Genomic DNA, 24,025 nt, shown 5'->3' on the forward strand with positions numbered 1-24,025 from the left:
TTTTTGGTTACTAATTTTTTATTAATTCAATTATACTTATTTTTTAAAACATTTTATTATTAAAATAATATATTAAATTGAAATATTGGAAAAAGTTTCTTCTCTCCCAGTTTTATTTTTCCTTTGTTCATTTGTTTCTTCTCCGTCCTTCCAATTTCTTCTTCTCCTTCAATTTCATAATGAACCTATCTACCACTCCCCAAAGCACCAAGCTGGCCACAAAAAGAAATAACATCTGTTGAGAGAATCAATGATTGGAAGATATCAAAGTAAAATGAATGATACAGAAAATCTAAGAAAATTTTATTGTTTTCTCACTCAATGTGAAGTTGCAACCTTACAATTATTTACACTATGTCAATGATAGATCACACTACACAATAGCATAATTAACACTTCCTAGAATTGATGGAATTAGTTACAAATGAAATTTGGTTACCAAAAGCTCTAGAGTAATGATAGCTTGCATTGCAAGTCAACGCAGTCTATGGTGTTCCTCTTGTTTGTATGATTCTTCAATAGCTTCCTACAAGTTGGGAGCATGATATATATTGATAATGCCAAGCTTGGAAATAAAAGAGTTGAACTTTGGAAATAACTAAGTTCGTCCCGTGAATTTTACCTTGGTATAAGGTTTTCTATATTAACTATTAGTTTTCAATTTTATCGCTACCACTAAAGTGCTAGATCCAATTTCTTTTTTATTTTCAAATCTTAATTTACATTCGCATTAAGCTCGTCAAGCCCAACAAATATTGTGCTAGATGGTCCCGATGCCAAACGCCTGCACCAAGTTGAAACACTTATAGAACAACACTTCAGGTTAAAAGTACTAGGGGATCTTCATTTTTTTTTTCTTAGAATGGAAATTGCGAAGTTCGCCAAAAGGATTCACTTATGCCAAAGGAAATACACTTTGCAATTTCTTCCGAATACACAGATACAAAATAGTCCCCAAAAGTGTCCAGCGGATGAAAAGAAGTTTGTTAGAGGCAGTTAGAGTGTTAGAGGCAGATAGATATGTGAGCTCAAATAGTATAACTTGATTAGTTTATAACTAAATTTTACCATTCTTATATCCGAGAAATAGAAAGTTCAGAGCACAATGCTCTCCTTTCACTACCTTTTCTTCCTTTTTCTTTATGTTTCCTACATTTTTCAATGATGAATGCAGAGATTCAGTATGTTGCAGCATCAGAAAGAAAAATTGTTGCCAATTAAAACATTAAATTTCCTTTTGATATTTGGGCATAAGGTTTTAAATAAAGGTCCGTTACCGTGAAAACAGATGCGACAAAAATGTACACGAAGTGTCTGACACTGTTTTTCACCGTTTTAATATAGTGAACAGAAATCACAGAAATGATCACATGTCAAAACACTGTTACGCCATGACGAAACACAATTCCGGTTGAGGCAAGTGGTAGGGAACAAATTTACTGTCTAATATAATTTGTATGCTCATGTCTCTTCTAAAAAACTTTAAAATATGAATTTATTAGTGGTTGAATTGATTTTAAGAAGAACAAATTCATTACAAAATTATAAAAAGAGTTATTTATGAACTTACAAAAAAAAAAAAACAATGAGAAATTAAGCTATTTCACATTATAGGTTAGTATAAATAAGTTTAATAAGATTTGTGCAATGTTGTGATTAATTCACACCGCGACAACAACAATCTTAATGCATTAACCACTTGCGCTAGATCCAAAAGAATCAGAAGGACATGTAAAAAACACGGATTCCTAATGAAATATGAATGTTCTAAATTTCAAAACACGGATTCCTACTCATCAAAAAGGACATGTAAAAAAGAGATCCAAAATGAAACTTTGTAAATCTATTCCATTATTGAAGCAACTTATTTCCTCAAGCAAATACAATGTAAATAGGCAAAAGAATCAGAAGTATTTAAAAAAAAAAAAAACTACAAAATTTTAGAAACAATCTTCCAATCAAATGTTGTTGTGACTACGGAGTTCATCTATATACTTATGTAATTTTTTTCATCTATTTTGGTTGAATATTCACACTCTTTTTTTATGTAGCAGATCACGCTGTGAATAATGAACATTATATTATGTTACAATATGTAGATATAAATTGAATTCACAAAAATCGAAACTGGTGAATGAAGTATTGTCAATGCCAAGTTCTTCTAGGAGTTGGGGACAAAAGTGCCAACATATCCAAATGCCATGATGAAGAATGCAAATGCTTGTATGTATAGGAATATGAAGAAGTGATTTTTCCCATACATAAGATCATAGCAGCCACATAAGAGGAGGTAGAATCCAACAAGCAGTTCTAACATGTGAATCCTAATGATTGAACACAAACAAACACAACAAAATAGGTAAGTACTTTTTTTATGACTACTTATGTATCACTAAAAAGAGAATTATTGAAATACACTAGTATTAAATATAAGCAAAAGGTTATATTATCAAACAAATATAATTTCTTACTTATATTTAAGACTAAATAGAGCAATATTTTGCCAATTTTATACCTGTCTCCAATCCTAAATCGAAGCTTTTTGAGTCCTTTACCACTAGCTTTACCCTTGAAAGCATCTCCAAGTTTTTCAGTGACAATCCATTCATTCACTCTACTAGTCTCTAGTAGACCAATAATTGTTGCCTTTGTTCGATGTAGAGACATGGTATTCTCGAATAAAATCCAAAAGACAAGTAAATGGAGTGACCTGCAAAACAAGTTTATTGTAATCAAACTCTATGGATAATATAAGCTATACTTTTGTTTATGAAATTTAATTGTTAGAGCATCATAAAACTGTTTATTACTAGCATCGGTCCGACATATTTGTAGGCCTAAAGCAAATATTAACGTGTGACCTTGTATAAATTCTAACCAATTTAACCTTACAATATAAGTAAGGAAGAAGAAAAAGCATTGAAAGAAGAATATGAAGCTTCAAGGATTCACACTCACAATCTTTAACTAAAATTAGACGCCTTAACCATTTAGCAATAAATATTTTTTAACATAAATTAGTATTAGATGCTATATATACATGTCTAAAGGTTAGGCTGGCCCTGCTTTTTAAATCAATGAGACAATTAAGCAGCAGTTATTTATTTATTTATTAAGTGGCATGTGCTTTTTTTCCCTAACAGATAAACAATTCTATTTACATAAGGTTACATAAATGTGGATTAAAGAACAATTTTTAGTCTTACAATGAACCATTAGATATGGTCTAAGGCAAATAGAAGAAAGGTACAATTGAGTTAAAAAAATATACCTTGGAGTTCCAACAGCATTTAAAAGGGTGATGATGGAAGGGATATAAACAGCCCCCCATTTAGGGACCACAACCTCAGGTACCATAACAGTTGCAGGTAACACAATGCAATAGAAAACAAATGTGTTGATGTGGGCCACAATCTTCCGAACAAAGAAAAAACTGTAAACAACGTATATCTTCTTCCACAAAGACACTTTCTGCAATGATCACATTATACAAATACATGAATTTAGGTCATAGTATTGAATTATAACTTGAGTAATGTATTGAAGGGATCAAATCAACCTTACCTTGTTTGTGACAATCTCCATTACCATTTTTCTGAAAAGATTGGCTGGCCCACATGACCATCTATGTTGTTGGTACCTATAGGCTTTTAAAGTACTTGGCAATTCGTTTTTAACCTATAGACCAATTCACATCATATATCAAGAAAACCATATGTTAAAATGGAACCAATGTAATGTAACACTCTTCTTCTCACATTGAATTTTGGTAACATGTGATTAAGAGATAAGACTAATTTTGAGATTGAATTAAGAAAATGGAACCTGCAAATTGGAGAGGTATAAAAATTTCCATCCTTTGAGACTGGCACGTACAGCCAAATCCATGTCTTCAACGGTGGTTCTATCTTTCCATCCACCAGCTTCATTCAACGCCGAAATTCTCCATACACCCGCAGTCCCTGTGTCATGCACATAATTTATATAAAAGTCATAATTAATGGTTTCTGCTACGGCCGCATATTAGCCACATTTGTTTGCATTATCGTAGTATCATCAATGCTTGCAGCGTACGTAACCATAACTATGACTATAATCACAAATTAGAAGGAAAATGGATGAAACTGATTTAGCCATGCGATGAGATTAGATTAGGGATTTTACCATTGAAGCCAAAGAAGGCGTAAGAGGAAGATCCCACTTCTTGTTCAACTGTAAAATGGTAATTAAGTGACATCTCTTGCATCCTCGTCATTAAACATTCATCCGCATTCACTAAAAACAAAGGGAAAATCACACATTGTTTGTTAATTAATTAATTCAACAACCTTGCTTAGATGCAATTTAATTGCTAAATGGTTTATCATATACTGATTAGGAATTGTTTTACAGGATAGTACAAATATTAATTAATCAGTTCATTACTAATAGATACATAAACAGTTACTGGAAAATAGGGTCCACCATTAAATTAAAATTGCACATGCAGCTGATAATGCAATAGTAGAAGATTAGTCTCTTTGTACCAAAAAAAAAAAAAGAAAAGAAGATTAGTCTCTTCTTCAATGTGTTTCCTAATTAAGATGATGAAAAAAAATTAAGTTAGTCTATATGCACTATATCAGCCTAGTAGTTGGAAATTTATCTAAAGGTGAATAAGTGAGAAGTCTGAAGTTCGAACTTCAACCCCTGCATATTGCGAACGTTTGGCACAGAAACCAACTCAATGCAGCCATAAATGAAGTCTTAGCATTCATAATACTCCTATACCATTATTGTTTAATCATCTTCTAGTATATTTATAACATGACGATGACTTCTCATGACAGACGAACAGCCACAACTAAACTCTAACATTCTTAAAACAAACAAAACCTACCGACAGTTTGATTTTGTTGTTTTTTTTTTTTTCTTCATAAGTTCCTTCCATCAAAGATATGTTATTTAAAGTGTGTCGGACACTAAATATAAATAAATTCTTATGATGAATTTTAAACTTTAATTCGCTACATTGCAGAAATCTAGGGCTCCTTTATAAAATGTAGGGCGTACAACTTATATGAGTGTATACACCTTTAGATAAAGAGAAAACTAATGTGATATATGAAACTTGTAATTGGTTGGTGGTTTGATAGGGAAAAAAATAGAGATATAAATAATGTGTTAATTTAATGTGTGTTGGAAAATATGGAAGGTACATATATCATTGTTAAAAATACTCCCTCCGTCTCTATATATAAGCACCCTTTTATTAGAGGCAAAGGGTGCTTATATATAGGGACGGAGGGAGTATGACTATTACTACACCCTCCGGTCACTAATATAAGCAAAAATCCACTTTTTAGATACATTCAATTAATAATGTATGTGGTCTTTATTTTATGTCACATACATCATTAATTGAATGTATCTAAAAAGTGGATTTTTGCTTATATTAGTGACCGGAGGGTATACTATTTAAGCCATCACAACCTATTAAAGTGTGACTTTATATTTAACTTTGGATTGATTACTAGTGTGTTTGGATTCAAGGCAAAAACACCTTTGCGCGTTCCCAGGCATTTCCCACCGTGATTAAAAGAAGCTTCAAAAGCTAGCTTCTCCTCAAACGTGGGTTTTTGCCGCTGAATTGATAAATCAACTGCTTGGACAAACACGCTATACAATGAGTTGAAATATATAATATGATTTATATTTTGCCTCAAAATCTAAAATGTTTTATAATTGGATATATTTATTTAAAAGTGAGTTAAACAATTAATATATAAATTCAAAATTACAAACCAACTGTGAGGTAAAAAAAAATCCAAATTTTAACTTCAAGTCAAAATTAACTTTTGATGTACAATCCAATTCTACATCTCTTAAATCAATTTTGTCTCATCTAAAAGTAAAGTAAAAAATATACTCTCTTTAATTTTGGGGTGAGATTAACCTAATCAGGTACTTTAGAGCTTCAACAAAATCACAATGAAACAAGATTTATGCAAACTAACATTAAGAACCATTCCAAACATGTACTGAAGTTAATACTATTTATTCAAGAATAAAAAATAAAATAAAAGAAGTTAATGTGATTCTAAGAAGGAGAAGAAAAGGAAATTACCAAACTTCCAGCGAGCTTGAACAAGACCAATATCAGGATTATTAACAAGGAAAGGGATGCTTCGCCATAGAAAATCAGGTTCTGGTTGAAAATCAGCATCAAAGATAGCAACATAATCACATTGTTTCACATAGCTATGTTTCATTCCCTCCTTTAATGCACCTGCTTTATAACCATTTCTATTGTCCCTAACTTCATACTTTATGTTCACACCTTTGCTTCTCCATCTACGGCATTCTACTTGTACCAACTCCTGCATTTTTTGTTTGTTCACTTGTTTCAATCATTCACAATCACCTTTTAATACAAACTTAGCCCTATCATTAGTCCTTTGACTTAATATTAATAATTATTAACACTACTTAAAAAGCTTGAATTAGAGACGGAAAAATTGAATTTCGTCTCCAATGCTAGCATCAACGATCCTTGACCAAATTAAAGACGAATTTCATTTTTTCATCTTTGAATTTAAGTTTCTAATGCGACTTTTTTTTTGGTAGTATAAATGTTACTCGATTATTCTCTATTTTAAAAAATATTTGATGGACCGAAATGAAAAACCGATATAAATGACTATAGTGAAAAATATTTACTAGACCAAAAGTGTAATTTAAGGTGACAAAAGTGCACATTAGTTTTGTGGCATAGATTAGATACCTTAATTGTTGGATCAGTTGAATCATCAAGAATTTGGATGATGATCCTATCAGAAGGCCATGAGAGTCCACATGCAGCACCAATTGATAACTGATAAACCTGCATTTCGAACCATTTATATGTTGATTTCAAAGACAGAAAGTTATGCTTTAAAAAGTTCACAAATTACATTAAAATTGAAAATACCAGAATTGAAAATTCACCTCTCTTTCATTATACATTGGAACTTGAACAAGAACCATAGGATAATTAGAGTTTCCTAACTCAACATCATCCTTAATAGTCTCCCATTTATAACGTTTCTCTGGTTTTCTACCAAACAACTTCACAAAAGAAATCACAATTCCCATGTAAACTCTCTCAACCAACATCATCAATGACATGCCTAGGCAAAGAAACACTGCAACTCTCAGCAATGGTACGATCAATGGCTCTCTGATTTGTCTCCAAACAAACTCAAGTTGTAAACCAAGTCCATTCCTTGCTCCTTGAAAAGCATCCATTGTTTTTTACTTGAAACGTTTTTTTGTATCACCAGAAATGAGAAAGACAATGACCCACTTGGTTGAAAATGTACTTGAATAAATTTAACCAACTTTGTTTAGAGAAAAGGAGAAAAACTTGTTTTTGTTTCAAGGGTCATGCAGAAAAGAAACTGTGGAAGAGGTAGAAAAATTAACAAAACGTTGATATGCTTGAAGATCTAAGCATGTTATGGTTCCTTAATGAAAAAGAAAAGAACAGAACAGAACAGAACAATGACAATGCAAAGCAGGTAAATGGTTGGAAAAATGAAAGGAAAGAACGAGAGAGAGAGAGAGAGAGAGAGAGAGAGAGAGAGTATGAGTGTGTGTTTCCCTGGTTCAGTTTTTGTAAGAGCTATTATGTGGCACTGTGATTGTGAGAAATAAGAATGCTCTGTTTTTTTCTCTGTTCTCTCTGTTTTCTCTATTGAAGTGTTGTTTGCTTTTTATAGTGGATTTTGCTGAACTATCACTGCCTCATAATAACCCCCTTAACTGTTGCAATCATATTAGTGAGCGTGTGAGGGTTATATAGAATAGAATGACCAAAGGTGTTTTTTTTTTTTTAAACACATTTGTTTTGATTGTGCATCGGTATGTTTAATTTTCTATGGTAAAAAATATTGGTATTTCCTCAATGATATCAAATACAACAATGATATATATATACACTTGTAACCAAAAAAATATATATTCATCTTAAGCATACACCAACTTGTCACATACCATAATACTATGGGCGCGTTTGTTTCAGCTTTAAAAAAAATAGATTTTGTGTCAAAAGAATCTAGAGATTTTATTTAAAGATTTTTAAAAAATCTGAAGTTATTTGTGTTTACCTACTATCCATAAAAATCCATTTTGTTAAAAAAATGAGTTCTAACATACACATGTGTTATCTCCTTGTTGTTGAAAAAAATAGATTTTGAGAAAAGCTAATCCTAATAGCTTTTCATTTTAGGGTCAAAATAGATTTTTTTGATAAAATGATTTTTCTAAAAATCCTAAACAAACACTTAAAAATGAAAAAAGTGATTTTTTTAATGGAAAAAATAGATTTTTTTTGAAAAAAATCTGAAACAAACAGGCCCTATTTCTTATCGTTTTGTCTTTAAAAGTGCATGTATACACCCAATAGAGCGCCCACCAAACATTTTCCTATCGAATATAAGTTTTATTTAATCATAATTATATTTATCTCCCTAAAAGAAATTATATTTATCTATAACAATGTTATCTTAATTATATTTATTTAGGCTATTGACTCATAATTTAAGAGTCTTCAACCAATTTAGAATTTTACATTATAACAAGTTTTATTTTGATGAAAGAAGTTCCGATGAAATGTAGTACATACTCACATAGTTATCTGTTATGAACTTATGAATACAAACAAACATGTGAGTTGGACAAATATGATTGTTGGGGGAAAAGGAAAAAAATGGAACTGTTCAAGGACAAATGTTGAATGATCCAAAGCATCAAGGAACTTGGGAGAGGTCATAGGGAGAAAATAAATAACCATAAGTATTCTCTATGTCAGTACAAACAGCAAGCTGAGGTGCCAATCATTGTGTACAAAATTCAGTAACAGTCTAAATTTCCACACCTTTGGCATTTTGCAGCGATTTCTTCCGCTTAGTCTTGTACTAAGAATATCTTACTTGTATTTTTCCCTTTTCAATAATTTTTTTTGAAGGATACTTGGATTGTTATCAATACTTGAATATTATCATCATTTTCTCTTTCTACTCATCAAATTATACACATTTTCTTATGTTTAATTTCTTATCTTTACATTGGTGCTTTCATCATTCACCATGGCGGGAAACAATCAAATGAAAGGACTCAAGGCGTTCATTAATGGTATCAACACAACCATGAAAAAGATGATGTGAGGTGTGAATTCATGGGAAAGACGAAATGATAATTAATAGTCATTGAAAATTCACACACATAAGTGAATGAGTCAAATTTTGAACCCAAATCATAGCATTCAACATAACAATTTCAACATTTTTATTGGTTGAACTAAGATTTGTGGACTATACATTGTTTTTTTATAAATTGTATTTTATGCATTTCCCATTGCTCATTATAGCATTTTTTATAACCAAATTATTAATAGGAAATATCCACCACTGGTTTGTAATAATTAATCTACGTGAGAAATCTATGGTGCACAAATTGTATATTCTCCCTCTCAATCAAATTTTCTCGATACACAAGATTTAGAGATTGTACTTGTTACCACTCCGACTTACTCCGTGTTTGTTCATTAAGGCATAATTGATACAAATTAATGTAAACATAGAAGTTTAAGTTAATTGCATTTGACTATTATTTACTACTATTATCAATCTTGATTTATCCTTGGAATTATTAGCATTTTAGTTGTATGTCTTAGTCCTAACAGCCAATCAAATAGCCGGTAGTTGATTTAACTATAATGCAAAACACACATGCGTACGTATTTTGGTCTAACTTTCTAATTAGGGTGTCACATAAACCAAACAAGAGTCACTCAACTCAACAACTGATTGGTTGAAGGTACTGTTTTAACTTTCATTTTCAAATTCAGGTTATGTGATACTCCCACTTCTCTAACTTATACTCTATTAATTCTTTTAAATAGAATCATTAATGAAATCAATGATTCAATCATCAGCATTTTCAAATTAATTTCAAAGCTCAATATTTTGAGTGTTAAAGAAACAAAATCACATCCTGGTAATAATAACAAAATCGTCCGTGCAATGCAAGCATTATAGTAACTTAACCTCAATTATTTTAACTTTGTCAACAAAAAGTTTTGTAGCAAAAGTTGGCTTGGGGGCTGATAATAATAATGAGTAATGACTACCGCTTACACACACACACATACCACTTGTATCATACACTTTTTTGATTACGTGGGTCCTGATGTCATATATGTGTTGATGTTTGACACAACACTCACTCATACGATTACACTAAATTACGTCATTTTTTTCAAATTATTATCGATGTCGGTGTTCATATGTTGTATCCGATGTTTTTGTCTGTGCTTTATAGGATGCTAGTAATATTCTATTTTGATATACATGTGGTTGGTACTTTGCAAAGCGTGTGTATTTTTATTTCAATTGGACTAGACATTGCACCTTCCCTCTTACATCCACAAAACTTATTCTTGATTCCTATATTAAGGTTGTCAGCATGTCCTCGTCTTCTTTTCAAGAACTAACTTGTACCGTTTGTTTAGCAAAAATAAGAAAGATCTTTCTATTTTTTTTTCCATAATTTATAAAACATGATACTAAAAATGCACAAAAAACACATGTACCTAAAAGATGTGCTGAATAGAGTTAAGGGCAATGTATCCACGTTTGAATTATTACATCAAAAGCACTGGCTTGTATGTCTTTGTCTTATTGCCTTATACTCCATAATAAATTGTTGCCTTGTTTGAATCATGATTGACTTTGGTTAAATCTATCGGTTGACATTAACACTTCAAGATTCTATTGCATTCTTAATTATGGTTATAAGTAATAACTCATTTACAAAATAGTAGGTAAAACTGTTAGATAATTTTTTTGGCTCACACTTATTTACAAAATTACTTAGGAAGTATGCATTTTCATAGTCCAAAGTAGATTCCTCCCTTATTTGGTTTTTGGCTCTACTGAAAAAATCAATGTACGTAATCATTGAATAAGGTTAAAAACAAATGTTGTGCTATCGAGTATTCTGTCAGATTTACCCATCATATATATATCTCTAAAGTAACTCTTCACCATATAATTTCACATCTGAAATTAATGATGCATCTCTTATCTTTAAGCAACAAATGCCTGCCTGGAACATATCATGAGCAACTTGAGTCATTTGACCAATTGTTGTGATTTCATAAAACTGTTGAGCGGATATGGATCTGAGGTTTGTTGACTTCACACATGCATATATCAATTTTGGATCTGATTGAAGTGAAGGAATATTAAGGAATTACTACCAAAATTGATTTGCAATAGGCCAATGGCAAAAGAAACAATTTCGTTTATGTGAATTTTGCTTTATCAAGTCTGTTTGATGTTGTATTCTTTTGCTTTGTTTTGGTTGCTACGTCAACTGTGTGCATAATGTCTGTGGTCTTAGTTGCTAGGCTATATGTTAAGATATTTCTCTAATAATTCTTGTGGACTACAATCAAATGTAACTTTTGGATATTCTAATTTTGGTTCATTTGATGATACTTAAGTTTATAGTATTGTGACCAATTTTGATTCATTTGGTGATGCATAAGCTTATAGTATTGTGATCAATTTGTAATGGGATTTGAGCACCTAATTCTAGTCCAAGTGTATGGATCTTGATTCTCTGCAGAGGAAAAAACACATTTTTACACACTTAACGATCTCAGTTGTTAACTTGAAATTAAATGGTATAGTAAATCAGTTGTAGACAACTTTGATTGTTAATTTGAAATCATACAATTGAGATAAAAAAAATTGTGGCGGAGTCATTGCATCAAATCCAAATTCCAAGTGTACAAACAATGTAGGCAGAATCTTAGACTCGTTATAGGAAGTGTTTAGGGTTACATTGTTATTAAAAAGAGAAATGATATTTATACAACTATTTTATGACAGTTTTTGTACAACTCTCTCTAATACTCACATTATATTCTCTCTCTCTCTCTCTCTCTCTCTCTCTCTCTCTCTCTCTCTCTCTCTCTCTCTCTCTCTCTCTCTCTCTCTCTCTCTCTCTCTCTCTTCATTTCTCTCTATCCACTGTTTTTAACCAATAAAAAAAGAGAAAAAGAAGGTTGTCACAAAAACTATGTCAAATAGTTGTACAAATATCATTACTCTATTAGAAATAGAAGACTGAGTCTCTTTGTCCTCCCGAAACATAATTGTTTGCTCTTGGTTTGTCACATTGAGAATCAAGATTCAAGAGCATGTGACAAGGAAAGGGAGACTAGACTATTACTAAGATGCAATTATATGTAACAGTCGATTATGTCTACAAAAAGTGTCCTATCAATGCTCTAAACTCATATAGTCGATCTTTTTGTTTGCTTATAATATACATTTGAGCAACTTAGAGACAACCTTAAGAATATGAAAATCTCTTGTGAGCAACTTAGAGACAACCTTAAGAATATGAAAATCTCTTGTTGAACTTGATAGAGATTTTTAAATATGCAAGATGTATTAGTTCCACTAATTTGTATGCTTTTACTTTTTAGTTCTGCTCCCTGGTCAATTACTTCGAGCTTTCTATGCAAACAATTCAAAAGCATGATCAATCAAACTAATGAAGTTACAAAGAAATCATGCAAACAGTAACATCAACCTTAAAGAGAACAATATCTACACGAAACAAAGTAAAGGAAACATTAAAAGTCAAGTTTATCAAACAGTTAACATAATTTCAAATGCATAGAACAAGTAAAAAAAAAATGTATACATAAAGACCCCAAACAATGGAAGCATTTCCTTATCAAACTCTTCATCAAAAATGGACCATACTACTAGTTATTATTATTATTATTACATTTATGTGTCATGCAAGCGATAGTTAATTGGATGTCATGTGCTACAAGATATGATTTTGCATTACAACAAAAGAAAAATGTGATGTGTGTTGCTTGTAAGTAAACAATATTTATTTATTTTTGCAAAATTTCGTTTTGTTGCTTAAAAAACAAAATGAAAATAGAAACACAACAATGTTCAAACACTGTATTGCAATCATTAAACTTTATCTAGCTAGTAGTACAAATGTATATGTGTGATTCTGAGAATGTGTTTTGCTTCTTTAACAATTTTGCATTGGTGAGGCTTTAGTGGCACGCACAACATGACACTACACTACAACCACGTTGAAAATTGCTCAACATCTCAAAGCCAAGACTATAACAGCCAGCATGTCCTTTTTTGTATATGATGATTCAACCGTTCAAAGTCTTTCACGTAACAACTTTAGTTTAGTTCGTAGTTTTGAACAACTGAACACCCTTATAATAATAGAAAGCTCACCTGAAACCGGTTGTTATCATATGAGAAACTTCAATTAGATTTGTGTACAAGCATTGACAGTTCTTCTACAAGTCAATATTGTCATTTAGTCTCAAACCGTTCTCAAAAAGATCCGATCATATTCATTTTATTCATTGTAATTCCTTTTACACTAGGGCGCAGTTATGATGTCATATTCATTGTTGGACATTCCTACCATCCCCAAAACTGTTGTGCAGTTTTTGTGAGGCTGTTATGAAGGTCAACAGAGACTTTTGATCATCTGTTTTTTATTTTTTTAAAAATATTCAGATCATTAAATCTGAAATATCACAAATAGGCTTTGCATTATATAATCTGAACGGGGGACAATTTGGGAATTTGGGATGTGGGAAATGACTACGGTAGAAAAAGAAATTCTCTTATACAAGTTGAATTCAAACAAAACTGATGATTGCTCAATAGACCGCCCAAATTGGTCATAATTTTAGAAAAGATCGATAAGAAGTTACCACCTGATCAGAATTTATACACAAAAAAAGTTGATCGAAAGTTAAGATATGATCAGTTGAATTGAAGGGTGTGTCAATCGAGCAACGATCAATAAAATTTGCATGATGTATAAGTAAAATGTAACGTGGACGACGCATTTTCGGATCAACGGAACATCACGGGGGTTGGCATTTGCATAAGAGATGACGAAGATACGTTTGTCTTAGCTAAAGTGATTCATATTTTCCCACTGTGTTCAGTCTCCATGGGAGAAGCTCTAGCTCTTTATCATGCCTTGGAATGGTTGAGTGATATGTCCTTTGACCACGTTGATGTTTGCTCCGACTCAAAGGTTATCGTGGATGCTTTCATCATAATCGAGTGGATGTTACAGAGACTGGTCATATCCTTACGGCATGCCTCGTTGTATTGAACATTTTATTAATAATGAAATGTTATAAGCATCCTTCGTTAAAAAAAAAAAAAAATTTGCATGATGTATAGAACACAACAAATCATATGCAAATGCCAAATGAAAAATATTTTTTGAAATATTTCAAGGCGTTGAAAAAAAAATAGAACAATAATATATACTCCCTCCCTCCGTGTTTTATCTTTTGATGTTTTAACTTTTGACACAAGTCTTAATGAGTAATTAAAGTATAGAAACATGTGTATGTTTTGTGTCATTATTTATAAAATGCCAACTTCATGTGTGTTAAGTCAAATGTCACAACTTCTTTACTAGTTTTACGGTGTGTTTTTCAACAAGAGTAAACTTGGAGAAAAAAATTAATATACTAAAACATCAACTATTTTAAAATATAGTTGAAGTTCTAAAACATCAAAAGAAAAGAAAAAATAGAGGGTGTGTGTGTGCGTGTGTGTGTGTAGTCTTGCTACCGAGTGTCCTAATACCACTTTTTAAGGATTCCTAATTAAGAAAAGGGTCATGTTAACTTGTGCCCTTAGGGCACAAGTTAAGGAGCTTAAAAAAGAAATTAAAAATAAATTTTGTATTGAAAGTATAACTTTTGCAACTTTTAAGGCATTGAATGAACAGATTCCAAGAAAAACTTTCTACATTTGATTCTTTAACTTATGCCCCAAGAGCACAAGTTAACATTTCCCTTAAGAAAATGTTTATAAGAAAAGTTAAGTAGTTCAGTTTCCAATGCATTTAGTGCATCAATTTTTATAAAAACTTATTATTTAAAGGTTGTTAAACAATATCCTAAAAGCACTTGTTAACATTTCTTTATATAATCCAGCGTTAGAAAAACAGATAGACGAACATAGTGGTCGCTGTTCCATAGTAGTAAAAATAACAATGCAATATTTAAATACATTAAGTGGATAGTTTTTATCATTGAACTCAAACATCAACCATAGAATAACTCTAGAAATCAAGACTATGTTATTATGAGAATTGGGCTTGGATCGTGTTGTTTGAGAACCCAATAACGTGATAAAGATTGTTCTATATGCTTCTTAAATTGTTCAACCTCTAAAATAAATCGATCTAAGAGTTAAGATGTGATGATAAAAATCGGTTAGAAGTTTTCTTCTTACAACATGATAGGTTTTATGCGATCGAAATAACAATCCTATAAATCAAAAGCTTTTGAATTTTGCTCTCCACCCTGCACATTTTGCTCGCGCCCTGCAGCCTTTCCAAATTTACCCTTGTGCAAGTTAACTAACGCAAGTGTAATAACATGCGTTAGTTAAGTAACGCTGCGTGCATTAAGTTGCGCAAGTGTAAAACTATGCGTTAGTTAACTAACGCATAGTCACGTATAGTATAAAACACTACGTGAGTTAACTCACGCAATGTATTACATTTGCGTGGGTTAACTCACGCACTACTGATATATCAGTACAGCATTAAATGTTGTACTGATGTGCATTGAATGCATTTTGGGTCCAAACCTTAATATGTTCGTAATTGAACCTACTTACGCCAGTTTAACAATATTATGGGATAATACGACACAATCGATAAAAATTACACTAAAACATCGTTTTTTTTCACAATCACATAATCACACATAACAATCCAAACGGTCCTAATTACACAAATTCGCCGGTAATGACCCGTAATCATTTAAACACACTTAATGACACGTAAACGATCCAAATTACACAAATTTGTCCATAAATTTATAAAATTACATAATCTCACATAAACGGTCAAACACTACACTATTAAACTTAAATAATGATTACACTTCAACGGATCGGACAAAAATATACAAAGTATTATTCTCAACCATTAGGTACCGGTTTAGGTACTTCAATTTTACCGATTCGAGCTTGAATTGGAATTTGGACTTTAAATGGTTTCAAATTAAAGGTTGGTTTGATATCGCCGGAACCTTCGCCGGAACCTTCTTTTTAGGCCGGTTTCGGTTCAACGTCATCATCCGCGACTTTGTCAACCATCTCCCTATATATCTATTGAATAAAAAAATTACAAAGGAAGAATAAATAAATTAAGCTAACCAAGAACAAAAGTGGCGCAAAAAATTCAAAAAACATGACTGCACAGTGGCGTGACTTAAGTCACGCAACACTTTAACACTTGCGACAGTTAAGTCGCGCAGCCAAGTTAACTTGCGCACCTTACCCTATAGCCTACGAAAACCATACGAACCAAGCACAAAAACCAGCAAAATGAGATGAGTTTTGATGATACAATACCTGATATTTGGTGCTTGATGAGCGTAGAAACTTGCTTCCTGACGATTTGCAATGATTTCGGATGATGATTTTGACCCAAAAAATCGCACTTTTTGGGTTTTTTGAAGGTGGAGGGAAAGAAAATGGTGGTTGGAGTTCGGACTGATTGGTTTTGTACGAAAACAGAAACAATGCGTGAGTTAACTTGCACAGCGTTACTTAACTTGCGCAGCGTGAGTTAACTTGCGCAGCGTTATTTAACATGCGCAACGGCAATTTTGTCATGACTGCAGAGTGCGAGCAAAATTTGTTGTGTGTTGAGCAAAATTCAAAGCTTTTTAAGTGGTCCGAGACGAGATAGAATAATTTCCCAACGTGGTGGGACCCCAAAAACTAGTTAAGTTGGACTGAAGACCCAAGAGCGACAGAAACAAAAACAAAAATACAAAATCTGTACTTGCGCACATTTGATATCGTAGTTAATTCAAAAATTGTTTCTTTTTTTATTTTAAAGGGAATTGTTTCTTCTTTTTTGAATATATAAGATGATCTCATTTCATAAAGCTGTGCACGATTTGACTATCCTTATAATAATTGATTCACACTTTGACTATACGATTTGAGTTTTTGAACCTTGTGAGATTTCTTTGGATCTCAAGAATAGTTATCCGTTACCTTCTTGGAAGATTAAATATTTTTAATTCGGAATTAATTTTTCAAAAAATAATAATATTCCAATCAAATAAATGAATCAAGCAATAAAACAGGAAAAGTTATGTTTTAATTTCAATTAAATTACCATAAACTAAATTAAATAGAACTTAATTCCAAAATCAACCAAGAAAATGTCATAGTTTAATTTCAAAATATTTGCATTCCAACTATTTGATTAAATTAAAAATAAAAAACTGTTCAATATTAGATCGCTATGAAATTCCTTTAGCCCTTCTTCGCATCAACCATTTTATCACTTGTGATGTTAGTGTTTAACTGATAGATTTTGATCCTCTACGGCAGCTTTATGGTGCAGCAGCGATAGGACCGATAGATTAGGTTTCGTGTTAGATTCTTCGTGAACGCCGTAACACTCGTCAAAGAAAGGCCAAAATATTCAAAAATAATGAAAAATAATATAAGTTATTTGACTGAAATAATTCCAACAGAATAACTAAAAATGTCTTTTGATAACTCCATGGACCTAGCTAACTCCCAACTCAAGAAGAAAACAAAGAAACAAAACTTGTAAGTTTTCAACACAAATTGTAAAGATAAAAAAAAAAAAAAAAAAAATGTAAGGCCATAATAATACTGCTTTCTAATTTCTGACAACTGTACATTATGTCAAATATCCTAGTTGCCATCACAAATTCCGCTGTTAGTTTCATTCCGTTACCATGTCAGCCTCTCCATTACCTGAAATCAGAATTAAAAAACAGTTACAACAAGATGAAGGGGAAAATGTAGGAATGTAAGCAATTGCTTGGATGGAGAAGTGTCTCATGTGGTCTGCAGCGGACTAGTGCTTGACAATCGATCAAAACTTTGACAATGACTGATGTCGAAAACATAAAGTAGAAGTTCAGTCTTTCACGTTCTTATAGCTGAGACAGTCAACTAATCAGTGTTGATTTGACAAAAACAAAAGAAAACGAATATAAATTGAGTTTTTAGTCACTAATTTTGTTTTCTTTGTTCTGCCGAACTGACACCAACTAGATCATCATCTCATTCTCAGCCGTGAAGACGAGTAATACTATAAGCTTCTACCTAAAGGAAATGACATCAAGCATTAGTCCGACGTGGACTATGCGAGACACTTCTCCACCCTTAAAGCCGTCATATTAGTGACATGAAACGTCATGTCATAGGAGAAAACAGTACCAAAACCATCTATTCATCAGGCAAAGAAATATTGATGTCAGGGGATGTCCTTTGATCTGAATATTCATCAGAACTGTTCCAAGTATCATCATCAGGAGTGGCATCTAAGTTCAGTTTATCACTTGAAACATTGACAGATTCTCTCTGGAATTGATCAGGTAGCTGATGAGGCATAATAGGTATCATAAAGTTTTCACCATGAATATTTGCTTGTGAGATAGGTCTTGCTGCTGTGACTATTTCTGGACCAGTTGAAGTTGGAGAAGCCACTGTTTGTTCACGTTGGTACTTCCTTTTAAGAGGCTTGTTGTTGTTACCATTTGACACGAAGCTCCCCACTACAATCTGAAACCAAGAATGTGTTAAGAAGATTATCAATCTTATGTATTTATTTCAGCTATGGAAATGATAAACTAAGCCTCAATCAAATACTATATATGCTTTATTTGGTAAAAAGTATGAACAAAGACTAACAAAGCTTGAGCAATAATTCGCGTGGCATTTGTGGGTGATTTGAGTGATGAATCGTAAGTTTTGATTCACGGGTCGTGACAAGCGAGGTGTGGTTTTGCAGGGATATTTTTTGACTCGTGGGTCGTTGCTTACTCGGGAACAAAATTTGACCCGTGAGGATGATGGATAAGTTAAAGAATAGCAGATAAGCTTATAGCGAAAGCAGATAAGTCAGCCGATAGTGAATAAGCTAGAAAATTGGATATAAAGTGATAGGTAAAATTACGCGCTGAACCAACTGATAAATATAAAATGGCAAGAAAATGCACGTATAATTAATATTTAATTATTTTGCAGTTAAGATAATGAAAGTAAAAATGACAGAAAATATGATGTACTATAAGCTCAAACACTATTTGAAGTAGTACCTCAAAAAACACTATAAGCTTGAGAGAAAACCATTACCAAACAGTTGTACTTCGATCATACGAACTTACGCTATACGCTAGTTGTTTGGCCTTGACAAACAGAGCCATAGTGTTATGAATGAAATCATTTCCCAAATACTCTACATATTATGCAGCTTTTTTAACTTGTTCTTATTAGCATACTTTTGTTTGAGATAGTTTATGCAATTCTAACTTCAAACTTCACTATACTAGTTGCATCTTGCAATTATCATCTCATTGCATCTTGCAGTCAAATCTTTTTTTTTTTTTGGTACAATCTTGCAGTCAAATCTTATTAGTGAAATTGTAATGAAAATTAATCCATAAAATTTTCATCTCATACCAAACCCATTGTTATGAATAATTATTTTAGAAAGTAATGAAGAAAATATCATACTTGTATGGGGCCAGCAGCTATAAGAACACCAGCAACAGCACCTCCAATTACTCGACCGTCAGGACCAGCTAGTGAGACACTCAATCCACCCTCTCGAGTTCTTATGCCACTATTGTCAGAAGCCGTGTAAGATCCAGACAAAGATAGAATCTCAAATCGACCCTGAAAGTAAATGAGACATTGAAGTGTTTGAGAATTTAAGAAGAAAAATTAATCACAAATTTTAGAATGTAAAAGAGTAATAACAATAACAAGAGAAAAATGCAAAAACAACCGAAAATGATGCATGACATTGACCTGAGACAGACAGACAGACGATCTTCAAATTTTGCATATAGAGATATTTGTTTCCAGATAAATAGTGCATCCAATAAATGATCCACAAATCAATATGCACTAAATATATAAGAATGTCTTCATCCTTTTCTATGTTCCAAGAGACGAAAAGCTTTACTTGAAGAAGCTTATAACCTTTTAGTGTTGTAATACTTGAGTGACAACTTCTCTAGCTAGTGGACAATGTCTATGGTAAGCCTTACCATTGCATTGCTTTTTGGAATTGACTTATTGAGTAAGTAACCAAATTGTTCCTTGAAATTGCAGGGCTATTATAATCTAGTCTCTCACATTATCAATATCCCAAATTGTTCCTTGAAATTGCAGGACTAATATTTTGGATGAAATTGAAAACAAGTGAATAATATCAATGATGCATCTAATAACAAATTCTGACAAAGGGACAAACTTGATTAACATTTTGCAATTTTATACTAGGTTGATACTTATCTACAATTTCAAGAACCAAATTGAGTAATTACTCTAAGTCTCTAACTTATTTCCCATTTAGTAGAATTAGTTCTCATACACTTGAGCTAATCTCATGATGGAATAAACATTTTTAGCTAACAAATAGGAAAGAAACTTTGTCCAACCCTTCAAATAGAGACAAACATAGATAGATTAACTGACAAATATGTACCTACTGTTGACACATATGGGCCATATCCATACTCTATTCTTAGCAGAAGACATAAATAGACCAGAAAATAATAGTGTTCAAGGAATAATTCAAGAAAAATTGAACCAACAATTAAAGGGAAAAATATAGAGAACAATTGAGTTCAGATTTAAGAATCCATGCCTCATACGTCAAAATGCTACCACCAGTAGAACCAGGTTGACCTAGTGCAACTTTAGAGATTGCTCCATTGGCAGAAAGAATGCATATTCCTCTTGGACTCTTCTGTGCAAATGACAAGATCTTTCCACCAACATCCTACAAAAGTGACAAAATAATATCTTTATTATATACTTTACCAAATCCTATAGATCTGTTAAAACTTCACAAAAATTTCATTACATCATAAAAAAGAATTCAACAGCTTGATCTGTTAAAATGTATCAAAAATTACATTACCTCTCCTGCATAAACTGTGATTACATGTGGTGTAAAATCCACAGCAGCTGTGCTTGGAAACACCTCACCTTCAAAATTACAACACACAAAAATACTCAACAATTAACTAACTTACAAAGTAAAAATATTAGAAAACCTAAATTAATTATTTCACAAACGAAAATACATTTTTCTAATCATAAAAAAAAAACAAATTCACACAGAAAGTAAAGTTATAAACTTTTTCACCGACCTTGAACCCTAACTGAAAAATTTAGCCATTACAAGTAAAAAATAAATCTAATACAGAACAGAGAAACATAACTAGTTTACATTATTAGGGCTAAAAAAATCAATTAGAATTAGAATAGAGATGAAATCTTAAAATCTTAAATCCCAAAACCCTATAAACCAAAAAGATGAAAAAGAAAAAAAGAAAATAAAAACAAAAACTACCCATCAAACATTTTGAGTACAAGTTCAAAACTTTAAGATTCCATTGTAAAGAAAAAGAAGAAGAAAAACATGGGTAAGGATTTTTTTTTTTGAAACAAAATTTGTTAGTTTGAAAACTCACCAAAAGAAGAAAATGTTTGGTAATTAACAAACCCAGTTGATTTACCACGACCCTTTTTGGAGGAAAACTCATTTGTAGACAAAGTGAATCCTGGTGGTGATGTTAGTATTGGTGTTGGTGTTTTAACAATCTTCTTGTAACTTGGATTTAGGTTTCCATCAGCATCATATTTTCTTGGTCTTCCTCTCTTTTTCTTACCAAACAAATCCAAACTTCCTGGTGTTGTTGTTGGTGCTTCTAAAGCAACTATTGATGTTTCCATAGCAGTTACAATACTGTTTCCAACACTTATGTTCATGTTCATTTCTTGAGGTAATGTGTTTGTTGTTGCTAGTTGTTGTGGTGACCCAACTGAAACATTGCTGTTGTTGTGCATGGTTTGTTCCATGAGAAACAATATATAAAGAGCTTTGTTTGTTTTGTGCGTGTTTTCCTGTGTTTCCAGAAATGGAAAGCTTGAAATGAGAGAAAAGTGAAAGGTGAAGAGAAGAGTGTGATTTAAACCAAGAAGAGTATTCAAATGGCGCCACTAAGAGAAGAATTGAAGCAGTAGTACTGGTAGGGAAGAGGCTAGCTTAGCTTTTTTCTCTTTTTGTAACTTTGAAAATATAAATCAAATTCTTACTTGAATACCTTTTTTATTTAATTTGTATTTGTATATACATTAATTTTATATTTATATGCATTTAATTTAATTCATATATTGATGGTGTAAAAATATTCTATTCAATAAAAAATATACAGTTATTTTATATTCTCAATTAATAACAATTATTTTATTTATTAATCATTCGATTCTTAAGAAAAAAGACTCGGTTGTCTGAAGTTCAACAAACTGTTTAATTTGAGATTGATTTAGAATGTTAATAGTATTTTATTTGATGTTTTTTTACTGTCAAATAGCGTAGTGGTTAAAATTCATATTCTATGATGAAAAAGTGAAGTGTATAGGATTTGAATTTGCATGTATTATACAACATGTTTACAAATTGAACTAGTTTACGGGACTTATAGATGTATTTTGATCACATTTAAAATTACACGCATAGATTATGATAGAACAACGTTGTAAATAAAAATTAAATTCAATCAATATAGTTTGATCATATCTTCTAATTTATGTCACAAGAAAAGGAAAAAAAAATAAATCATATCTTTCTATTATTTTACCATATTATTTTATTTTAAACTTTAGATATTTCTAGAATATTTATACAATGGGTTAATAGTGTTTTTCCTGTAAAATAAGTTATTTCCGGTTTACTCCTCTAAGAAATTTTTTTGTTTGGAATTAATCATTTTAAAAAGAAATTCATAATACCCCCTAATATGCCATTTTCAGAAGGAAAAAAATTAAGAATTTTCGTTTTTAAATGGCCTATTAGTATTAGGGGTATTCTGGAAAAAAAATTAAAAGGGCTGATTCCAAACTAAAAAAATTTTAGGATGGTAAACCGGAAATGACCTATTTTACAGAAGGGGAAAACACTGTTAACATTTATACAGTGAAATACAAGTATATAATAATAATTTGAATTTTCACCTTAAAAAAATTAGTACATTGTCTATGAAAAAGTTCATATGGTCAATAAATCACACTTAACTATATGTGTGATTTTTGAAAAAAATTATAGAAATCAAATATTCTTTTTTGTTTTCAAAGATCTGATGATTTGACTTTTTTCTAAATTGATAATATTTAAACTGAGTTTAATTTTTATGTATAAATAGTGTCAAATTTTCATACACATGTATCTAATTTTAGGAAATTTTTTTAATTGATATTTTAAGAACTAATTTAGAAAAGTAACATTATAACATTTTGATATGATTTGATTTGTTTGGTAAAATAATATGATTTGATTCAATACATATTTAAATAAGTTTTACACTATAGATGTACAAACATTAAATTCATATAAATTAAATTTAAATATATTTAAATGTCTGTAAAAAGTTTTTTTCCCTTTCTTCTTCTCTCTTTCTCTGTGCATTGGCATTAATGGAGGACGATAATGAGGGCTGGAATAGGAAACTGCTATTTTCTTGTCGGGACTCACTCTGCTTTGCATTTATTTTTAATAAATTTGTGTATTTTTATAAAGTAACAATTCAAAATTAACATGACAAGGGTCTCTCATTATGCCTTAAAAAAAAAAAAAAAGGGTCTCTCATTATTCACGAGGATCATAACCCCTAGACACTACTATTCTCCTATGACCAAACTACCCCTACAAGATTTTCAACTTTTTTTTAGGGGAATTAGTCACTTTAGTCCCTGAATGGGGAACGATTCGTCAATTTAGTCCCTAAATGCAGATAAATTGCAAAATAGTCCCTGAATGTAGACTTTGTTAGTCAATTTAGTCCCTGAATGCAGACTCCGTTAGTCAATTTAGTCCCTGA

General features: G+C 31.6%; 2 protein-coding genes across 2 annotated transcripts; both read right to left on the bottom strand.

Moving 5' to 3' along the window:
* Positions 1–1,828: 1,828 nt before the first annotated feature.
* LOC146955822 (glucomannan 4-beta-mannosyltransferase 9-like) lies at positions 1,829–7,704 on the bottom strand. Its single transcript, XM_085724031.1, has 9 exons — positions 6,967–7,704; positions 6,764–6,862; positions 6,107–6,359; positions 4,165–4,275; positions 3,826–3,962; positions 3,565–3,678; positions 3,272–3,471; positions 2,516–2,710; positions 1,829–2,324 (listed from the first exon to the last, which is right to left on the bottom strand). The coding sequence occupies exons 1-9, from the start codon at positions 7,264–7,266 to the stop codon at positions 2,162–2,164; spliced, it is 1,572 nt and encodes a 523-aa protein (XP_085580157.1). The 5' UTR covers positions 7,267–7,704; the 3' UTR covers positions 1,829–2,161.
* A 9,880-nt stretch (positions 7,705–17,584) lies between these two features.
* Positions 17,585–22,268, bottom strand: LOC146955823 (AT-hook motif nuclear-localized protein 7-like). The gene is made up of 6 exons (XM_085724042.1): positions 21,620–22,268; positions 21,064–21,131; positions 20,788–20,922; positions 19,647–19,808; positions 18,348–18,692; positions 17,585–17,879 (listed from the first exon to the last, which is right to left on the bottom strand). The coding sequence occupies exons 1-5, from the start codon at positions 22,005–22,007 to the stop codon at positions 18,357–18,359; spliced, it is 1,089 nt and encodes a 362-aa protein (XP_085580168.1). The 5' UTR covers positions 22,008–22,268; the 3' UTR covers positions 17,585–17,879; positions 18,348–18,356.
* Between the last annotated feature and the right edge of the window lie 1,757 nt (positions 22,269–24,025).

This window comes from Medicago sativa, chromosome 1, assembly GCF_051527215.1.
Source record: "Medicago sativa cultivar Bolivia chromosome 1, Bolivia_mono, whole genome shotgun sequence".
NCBI lineage: Eukaryota > Viridiplantae > Streptophyta > Magnoliopsida > Fabales > Fabaceae > Medicago > Medicago sativa.

Bases quoted from the DNA above. Each gene is read 5' to 3' on its own strand.
- LOC146955822 (XM_085724031.1), bottom strand. From the start codon at position 7,266: ATGGATGCTTTTCAAGGAGCAAGGAATGGACTTGGTTTACAACTTGAG. The intron at 6,863-6,966 runs GTGAATTTTCAA...TTCGAAATGCAG, and splicing joins CAATGTATAATGAAAGAGAG to GTTTATCAGTTATCAATTGG. The intron at 3,472-3,564 runs GTAAGGTTGATT...TGATCATTGCAG, and splicing joins TGGAGATTGTCACAAACAAG to AAAGTGTCTTTGTGGAAGAA.
- LOC146955823 (XM_085724042.1), bottom strand. From the start codon at position 22,007: ATGGAACAAACCATGCACAACAACAGCAATGTTTCAGTTGGGTCACCA. The intron at 20,923-21,063 runs GTAATGTAATTT...TCACTTTTGTAG, and splicing joins TCACAGTTTATGCAGGAGAG to GATGTTGGTGGAAAGATCTT. The intron at 18,693-19,646 runs GTATGATATTTT...TCTTGGTTTCAG, and splicing joins TAGCTGCTGGCCCCATACAA to ATTGTAGTGGGGAGCTTCGT.